This window comes from Coregonus clupeaformis, chromosome 16 (assembly GCF_020615455.1).
Source record: "Coregonus clupeaformis isolate EN_2021a chromosome 16, ASM2061545v1, whole genome shotgun sequence".
NCBI classification, from domain to species: Eukaryota; Metazoa; Chordata; class Actinopteri; order Salmoniformes; family Salmonidae; genus Coregonus; species Coregonus clupeaformis.
Window position 1 is genome coordinate 39,544,754 of NC_059207.1, and position 9,398 is coordinate 39,554,151.

General features: G+C 45.4%; 1 protein-coding gene across 1 annotated transcript; it reads right to left on the minus strand.

Moving 5' to 3' along the window:
• Nucleotides 1-1,189: 1,189 nt before the first annotated feature.
• On the minus strand, nucleotides 1,190-9,393 carry ccdc157 (coiled-coil domain containing 157). Its single transcript, XM_041900869.2, has 10 exons — nucleotides 8,971-9,393; nucleotides 8,566-8,722; nucleotides 7,710-8,457; nucleotides 7,494-7,571; nucleotides 7,211-7,380; nucleotides 6,857-7,033; nucleotides 6,514-6,682; nucleotides 6,132-6,283; nucleotides 5,842-5,939; nucleotides 1,190-2,472 (listed from the first exon to the last, which is right to left on the minus strand). Exons 1-10 carry the CDS (start codon nucleotides 9,216-9,218, stop codon nucleotides 2,217-2,219), a joined length of 2,253 nt encoding a protein of 750 aa, XP_041756803.2. The 5' UTR covers nucleotides 9,219-9,393; the 3' UTR covers nucleotides 1,190-2,216.
• Between the last annotated feature and the right edge of the window lie 5 nt (nucleotides 9,394-9,398).

Below are 9,398 nucleotides of genomic sequence, written 5' to 3' on the forward strand. Positions count from 1 at the left end.
CCAGGCGGGCTGCAGCGTTCTGGGTAAGTTGCAGGGGTGTGATGGCACAAGCGGGGAGCCCAGCCAACAGCGAGTTGCAGTAGTCCAGATGGGAGATGACAAGTGCCTGGATTAGGACCTGCACCACTTCCTGTGTGAGGTAGGGTCATACTCTACGAAAGTTGTAAAGCATGAAGCTGCAGGAGCGAGTCACTGCTTTGATGTTTGCAGAGAACGACAGGGTGTCAAGGTTCTTTGCACTCTGGGAGGGGGACACTGTGGAGTTGTCAATTGTGATGGAGAAGTCTTGGAGCGGGCAGGCCTTCCCCGGGAGGAAGAGCAGCTCTGTCTTGTTGAGGTTGAGCTTGAGGTGGTGGGCCGACATCTAAGCTGAGATATCTGCCAGGCACACAGAGATGCGTGTCGCCACCTGGGTGTCAGAAGGGAGGAAGGCGAAAATGTGTTGAGTGTCATCCACATAGCAATGATAGGAGAGACCATCTGAGGATATGACGGAGCCGAGTGACTTGGTGTATGGAGAGAAGATGGCCTAGAACCGAGTCCTGGGGGACACCAGTAGTGAGACTACGTGGTGCCTGCCAGGTAGGATGCAATCCAAGAGTGTGCAGAGCCTGAGATGCCCAGCCCTGAGAGGGTGAAGAGGAGGATCTGATGTTTCACAGTGTCGAAGGCAGTGGATAGATCTAGGAGGATGAGAACAGAGGAATCATCTTTGGCAGTGCAGAAAGCCTCTGTGACACAGAGAAGAGCAGTCTCGGTTGAGTGATCCGTCTTGAAGCCTGACTGGTTAGGGTCAAGAAGATTGTTCTGAGAGCGATAGCGAGAGAGTTGGTCAGACAAAGCATGCTCAAGTGTTTTGAAAAGTGATACCGGCTTTAGAAGGCCTTATGGTGCTTTCAAGACAACTGGGAACTCTGAAAAAAACTAGATCTAATCATGACGTCAGTGATTTTCAGGTCGGAAAGTCTGAGCTCTAGAAAAATGCCAGAGTTTCTGACTTGGAATTCCGAGTTGGATGACCGTTCAAAACTATTTTTCCCAGTCGGAGCACGTTTTTTTCAGAATTCCCAATCAGGTAAACACACAGAGCCACACCAGGTTGTCACCATGGCTTGTATTTTACCTAGGAGGCCTCTGCCTGTTCTAGACTGACAATTTTAAGACATTTAAAATTATTTTTGGTGTTTGTGCTTTAACACATTATTTATTCATGAGTTTAAATAATGTATGTGCTTTAATGGGCTTGTTATGCTCAGTTTATTATTGCTTTACCTTCCAAACTAGATAAAACTGTTTCACTACCTCCTTGTGTATAATTGTGCTAAGTGCATTTGGGAGAAGTCAGCAAATACACATTTGTGATCCAAATAGTGTTGGGGAAGCTACTCTGAAAATATAGTTTACCAAGCTACCAATTACTTCACACTGGAATAAGTTAATCTACACTAAAGCTAGCCTTTACAAAAAATATAGTTTACTTAACTAAAGTTACTTTGAAAAAGTAGGTAACTACATCCAAACTACTTTGTGATAAATTATCATATCTAAATCTGAAATGTCATAGACTACAAATTTCAAGAACAGATCACTCTAGTCAAATGTTAACAGAATTTGTAATTTAGCCTATTAAACACAAACAATGTTCCAAGTGAGAATTAGGAAGATCTGATGCCGAAAAAGTAGAAAATTGTCTACTTCACCCATATTTTCTTTTTGCAAAAAAGTAGTGTGTAGTTCCAGTAGTTAGCTACACCGCTACATGGGGAAAAAAGTAAAATACTACTTAAAACACCACCAAGATTTGAATTTAGTTCAACTACTACCAAGCTACTAAAAAAATACATTACTCCCCAACACTGCAGCAAAATGATTAACACAACAGTTCAAGAAAGAAAGAAACATGACACCACAGTTTTATTGTGTATGAATGCAAATAAATGTTCCGGTAAATAGTGACTTCAAGCCAGCTCAATGTTGACAAAGATCTTGAACTCTATAGCTTTTCTGTATTGTTTCTCTGCCCAAATCTTCTGTGTCTGCCTCAGCTGATACACAAAGAACTATGTGTAAGAGCCGAAATGCAATGCCTTATCACAGTCTCCTGATGGAGATGCCTGACATACACTTCAAACAACAGCCTCTTTCAGCCCCAGCCTCTTTAAGCATTGTTATGCTCCAAAACTTGTCACCATGAGGTTGATCACCCAGTGCTGGATTCACTTCTTCCTCTGGTGCATGCAAACAGAGTGGGTTCGGGATGCCTGGCGTATTCTTGCGTAGGTTCTGGCTGCACTGGTGTCTGGGGAGAGCCGGAGGGTCTGCTGGTGCACCAGAGATGTAGAGGAGGTGGCAGAGAGCGACGAGGCAGCGATGGACAAGTGATCCGAAGGCCCCATCTCCACAGGGACGGCCCCTTCGTCTGCTCCCTGCCTCCTCACTCCATGTTTCAACAATCCTGCACTGGAGGTCTGACTGGGATGGACAGAATGAGAGAACAGATGAAGAGTCTGTCGGGATGGATTTATGAAAACACTACTAGAATTAATACACTATACATGCTAAGGTAAGATTCAATTTTTGTTGTCCCCAAGAAAAACAGTTGGCCATGCAAAACAGTTGAATGCTGTATTATCTGCAAACATAAATGTACAGTACCAGTCAAAAGTATGGACACACCTACTCATTCAAGGTTTTTGTTTTATTTTTACAATTTTCTACATTGTAGAATAATAGTGAAGACATCAACACTATGAAATAACACATATGGAATCATGTAGTAACCAAAAAGGTGTTAAACAAATCAAAATATATTTTATATTGAGATTCTTCAAATAGCCACCCTTTGACTTGATGACAGCTTTCCACACTCTTGGCATTCTCAACCAGCTTCACCTGGAATGCTTTTCCAACAGTCTTGAAGGAGTTCCCACATATGCTTATCACTTGTTGGCTGCTTTTTCCTCACTCTGCCGACCGACTCATCCCAAACCATCTCAATTGGGTTGAGGTCGGGGGATTGTGGAGGCCAGGTCATCTGATGCAGCACTCCATCACTCTCCTTCTTGGTAAAATAGCCCTTACACAGCCTGGAGGTGTGTTGGGTCATTGTCTTGTTGAAAAACAAATGATAGTCCCACTAAGCGCAAACCAGATGGGATGGCGTATCGCTGCAGAATGCTGTGGTAGCCATGCTGGTTAAGTGTGCCTTGAATTCTAAATAAATCACAGACAGTGTCACCAGCAAAGCACCCCCACACCATAACACCTCCTCCTCCATGATTTACGGTGGGAACTACACATGCGGAGATCATCCGTTCACCCACATCGTGTCTCACAAAGACACGGCGGTTGGAACCAAAAATCTCCAATTTGGACTCCTCAGACCAAAGGACAAATTTCCACCATTCTAATGTCCATTGCTCGTGTTTCTTGGCCCAAGCAGGTCTCTTCTTCTTATTGGTGTCCTTTAGTAGTGGTTTCTTTGAAGCAATTCAACCATGAAGGCCTGATTCACACAGTCCCCTCTGAACAGTCCAAAAGACCCCTCTGAACAGTCCCCGTGCCCAAGAACTCTAAGATAACCTGCCTAAATGACTACCGACCCGTAGCACTGACGTCTGTAGCCATGAAGTGCTTTGAAAGACTGGTCATGGCTCACATCAACAGCATAATCCCAGAAACCCTAGACCCACTCCAATTTGCATACCGCCCCAACAGATCCACAGATGATGCAATCTCTATCGCACTCCACACTGCCCTTTCCCACCTGGACAAGAGGAACACCTACGTGAGAATGCTATTCATTGACTACAGCTCAGCATTCAACACCATAGTGCCCTCTAAGCTCATCACTAAGCTAAGGATCCTGGGACTAAACACCTCCCTCTGCAACTGGATCCTGGACTTCCTGACGGGGCCGCCCCCAGGTGGTAGGGGTAGGTAACAACACATCTGCCACACTGATCCTCAACACGGGGGCCCCTCAGGGGGTGCGTGCTCAGTCCCCTCCTGTACTCTCTGTTCACCCATGACTGCATGGCCAGGCACGACTCCAACACCATCATTAAGTTTGCCGACGACACAACAGTGGTAGGCCTGATCACCGACAACGATGAGACAGCCTATAGGGGAGGAGGTCAGAGATCTGGCCGTGTGGTGCCAGGACAACAACCTCTCCCTCAACGTGACCAAGACAAAGGAGATGATTGTGGACTACAGGAAAAAAAAGAGGACTGAGCACGCCCCCATTCTCATCGACGGGCTGTAGTGGAATAGGTTGAGAGCTTCAAGTTCCTTGGTGTCCACATCACCAACGAACTATCATGGTCCAAACACACCAAGACAGTCGTGAAGAGGGCACGACAAAGCCTATTCCCCCTCAGGAGACTAAAAAGATTTGGCATGGGTCCTCAGATCCTCAAAAATTCTACAGCTGCACCATCGAGAGCATCCTGACTGGTTGCATCACCGCCTGGTATGGCAACTGCTTGGCCTCTGACCGCAAGGCACTACAGAGGGTAGTGCGTACGGCCCAGTACATCACTGGGGCAAAGCTTCCTGCCATCCAGGACATCTATACCAGGCGGTGTCAGAGGAAGGCCCTCAAAATTGTCAAAGACTCCAGCCACCCCTAGTCATAGACTGTTCTCTCTGCTACCGCACGGCAAGCGGTACCGGAGTGCCAAGTCTAGGTCCAAAAGACTTCTCAACAGCTTCTACCCCCAAGCCATAAGACTCCTGAACAGCTAATCATGGCTACCCGGACTATTTGCACTGCCCCCCCACCCCATCCTTTTACGCTGCTGCTACTCTGTTAAGTATTTATGCATAGTCACTTTAACTCTACCCACATGTACATATTACCTCAACTACCTCAACTAGCCGGTGCCCCCGCACATTGACTCTGCAACGGTACCCCCCTGTATATATAGCCTCCCTACTGTCACTTTATTTTACTTCTGCTCTTTTTTTCTCAACACTTTTTTTGTTGTTGTTTTATTCTTATTTTTTTTGTTTAAAATAAATGCACTGTTGGTTAAGGGCTGTAAGTAAGCATTTCACTGTAATGTCTGCACCTGTTGTATTCGGCGCATGTGACCAATAAAATTTGATTTGATTTGATTTGATTTGAACAGTTGATGTTGAGATGTGTCTGTGGCTTGAACTCTGTGAAGCAACTCTAATGAACTTATCCTCTGCAGCAGAGGTAACTCTGGGTCTTCCATTCCTGTGGCGGTCCTCATGAGAGCCAGTTTCATCATAGTGCTTGATGGTTTTTGGGACTGTACTTGAAGAAACGTTCAAAGTTCTTGAAATGTTCCGTATTGACTGACCATCATGTCTTAAAGTAATGATGGACTGTCATTTCTCTTTGCTTATTTGAGCAGTTCTTTCCATAATACGGACTTGGTCTTTTACCAAATAGGGCTATCTTCTGTATAACCCCCCCCTTACCTTGTCACAACACAACTGATTGGCTCAACACATTAAGAAGGAAAGAAATTCCACAAATTAACTTTTAACAAGGCACACATGTTAATTGCAATGCATTCCAGGTGACTGCCTCGTGAAGCTGGTTGAAAGAATGCCAAGAGTGTGCAAAGCTGTCATCAAGGCAAAGGGTGGCTATTTGAAGAATCTCAAATATAAAATATATTTTGATTTGTTTAACAATTTTGTGGTTACTACATGATTCCATATGTGTTATTTCATAGTATTGATGTCTTCACTATTATTCTACAATGTAAAAAATAGTAAAAATAAAGAAAAACCCTTGAATGAGTAGGTGTGTCCAAACTTTGGACTGGTAGTGTATATGTTATTTCTGTGGTGTTGACTTACAGAGGGCTGTGTTGTACATAGGGGGTGGGTTTTAGCTGGCTCTCTCTGGGTGTGTCAAGCAGAGACTGGGTGAATCCACAGCTGCTGGGGGAGGTAATCTGTAAGAGATTGCAATGTGTTTTATGGTTTACAACTGTCCTTATCATTGTTCAAATCAAATCAGGTGTATTCGATAGATCACAACATGCAGTAGTTCTCCAGCAGCAGTATTGAAGTATTATCCCCTTTCATCAGTTTCCACTGTCAACACACTTAATACTAAAGGAGTAGAATTGTCCGCTGGACCCCACCTTGGACCCCACCATGGAAGCCCCTAGTTGGGCTCTATCCCTCAGTTTCACCAGGCTACTGCGCAGGGTGCTATTCTCCTGCTCCAGAACCCTAATCCGAACATAGTTAGCCTGCAACTGCTGCTCCATATCCCCCAACACATCCCCTGTGCCTGAGAAAGAGACAGAGTCAAGTCTTAGATTAGAATATGCACAGAGCTGTGACAGGCAGCTTGACATGGTGATAGCATAGTCAACATACTGTAGTTGTAACCAGGTCTGTGCGGTAACTATTCAAAACCAAATGTAAGTAAACCCATACTGGCAAACAATACAGAAGTCAACAAATTCAACATGTGGGTCAACACAGAAATCACTGGGTTATTTAGGGAAATGATCCTACTCTGTGGAGATCTCTGAGGCAGGGGGTTAAGCTCCGGGAACGCCACCAGCAGCCTCTCCCTCTGGGCTAACTCCTGCACCTCTCCTCTCAGCTGATTCACACTGTCTTTCAGCTCACCCACATGACTCTCCAGTCTCTGCTTCTCCTGCTGCAGCTCAGAACACAAGGCCTCGGGGAACGCAGAGGCAAGGCAGTTAGTTATACACAAATTATTGTTCTTTGGAAATGAAATGGGTAATATATCTGCTATGCTGAAATATGTACCTGCCCAATGTATGCAAACAGCACTATAAAATGAACTAAATGAAACAATTGCATTGTGAGCTGTCAGGTAGTAATGTACCCGTTGTTGGGTGAGCTGGGTTTGAAGTTGGTCTTTCTCCTCTGAGATGTGTGTCAGTCGTTCCTGTAGGTCTGTCTGTCGGTCCTCACTCTCCCCCAACTGTCCCTGAAGCGCCTCACACTCCTGGTCCAGAGCATCCACTCGCTCCAACAGAGACCTCTGCTTGGCCTGCAGTGACTGTTGAAGACACAGTGAGACTGTGCAGTAACAACTCACTTAAAACAGACACAAATCAATCTTCAGGATCAGTGTTTTTAGATGCAGTCTTTAAAATATCTACTAGCACTGCCCCAGGTCTGGTTTTCAAGACTGCCCTCATGAGTACCCAACTCCATACATGGTTGTTATACAGACCTCCTGTTGGCGACAGGCATTCTGGTACTTGGATTTCTCTTTGTCAAGTAAGAGCTGAGTACTGGACAGTTGAGCCTCCAGCGTTTGTGTCTTCTCCTCTAGTTTACTCCGTGCCTCTTCCTCTACCTGCATCGCCTTCACTTCCTGATGTAGCTCATCTCTCTCACACTCTGACAAAGAAAGGACAATGTTTGACCGATGTTCTGTTCACAACAATTAGATAACTTGGGCTTTCCTTCTGCTCCTAAAACATCAGGCATGGGGTGGGGGTGTAAGTCCTTACCGAGTTTGTGTAACCTTTCTTTTTGCAAACTAATCTCTGCCTTCAGTTTGGAGTTGCTATCCTCTAGGGACACGGTGTCTAAAAGGGACACATTTATATTGTGAATATCATGAAAGCACTTTTACTCTTGAAATGTTACATTATTTAGTCTCCCTTCAAATATATTGTTGTCAGCAAGGTTTCCTCTCTGTCCTCACATGTTGAGTACTACTGTACCTCTCCTTAGCTCCTCATGTTCTTTCTGCAGTCTCCTCTCTGTCTCCTCCCTGGATGCCTGGGCCTCCTGCAGTCTTTGCTCCAGCTGATGTTTGCTGGCTTGGTGCTTTGCCCTTTCACGCTTCAGTTTCTCTTGTACCCTGCCCAGCTGAGCCCTGAACTCCTCCTGCTCCCTTTCCGCTGCCTGTAGGCTGTCTCTGAGAGGCTGCACTGTGGACCGCACCTCCAGCAGATGCTTACCCACCCGGCCCATGTCCCTGCGCTGCTCTGTGGACCACTGGGACACATCTCCTGCAGTCAGACGGCCCTGCTCCAGGGTGTCATCCACAGCCACCAGGAGGCACTGCAGAGAGGAGGGAAGGCCCTCGCTCCGACACAGCTCCACCAGAGCATCACCAGTCTCCCTCAAACTGGACTGGACGTTAGCACAGGCATCACAGGGGACAAGCGAGGACACTACTGTCTGGCAACTTACATTACGAGTGTCCGTGGAAATAAGGGGAAGGCAGGAGGGGATGCTGCTTGCTGTTCTGTGAGTAGGACAGGAGAGGGCGCCATTTAATATTTTCTGTGGAGGACACAATGGAGTGCTTGCTGCTGTTTTTGAGGTACAGTGCTGAGACACTATGGATGGAGACTGTGGACCAAGATCACTTTTTGTGGTCAGAAGTGAGGATGCTGAAGAGAAAGTTGTCTTTTCCTCACATTTTCGAGTTTTGATCACTTCTTGAATATCTTGCTTCATGCTCTGAATAAGAGGGGGAAACAACATGGTCATAAGATATGAATTTTAGCTACTGTATGTGAAAAAAAATATATATTATATATTAACACCAGGAGTGCTTTAAAAACTCACCACCCTCTGGTTGCCAATCTGGATCAAGTTATTCCAATAGTGTCTAACTACAAGGCCAATTGATACACATGGACCTTTTTGCTGAATGTGTTCTCTCTTCTGTCCCAACTTCAACTGCTCTGCATGGGCATTGAAACTTTGCAGCAGGAGTAGCAATCTAGGGAAAATAAATGGATTACAGTCATGTATAATCATTTCCAACTATTGTGGTCCTCTGTAGCTCAGCTGGTATAGCACGGCGCTTGTAACGCCAAGGTAGTGGGTTCTATCCCCGGGATACACCAAAAAAATGTATGCATGCATGACTGTAAGTCGCTTTGGATAAAAGCGTCTGCTAAATGGCTTATTATTATTCCCTATAGCCACATCAGATTTTTACAATAGGCCATTTGTACAATAACTTACCTGTCAATCACCAACTCCAGCAAAACAATATGTGAATGCTGATTGAATTCCTCCTCCCCATCAACAAAGTCGTATTGTTCTAATAGTGACACCAGGTCCAGATTGCATGAAAGCTTATCTGGGAACTTCCAGGAGGGGAATCGAACTGGGCCTGTCCGAGAGAAGACATCGAGAACAGCACCTTGAAGATCTATTAGATCTCTCCGGAGACTTTCAACGCAGTCCTGACGTCCTAAGAGATGGGTCATATTGACAAGCCTTAGTAGCTTGCACTCTTTCTCTTATGTGGTGTGTCTAGCCACTTGCTGTTGTGCCCTCAGGAAGATGGTGTGAGAGAGAGCAGAGCTGAGTTGGATGTTGGATGTTGTCACTTTATTTCCATAGCGACCTGCTAGTACAACTGCAAATCCCATAATGCTTAGATGTGT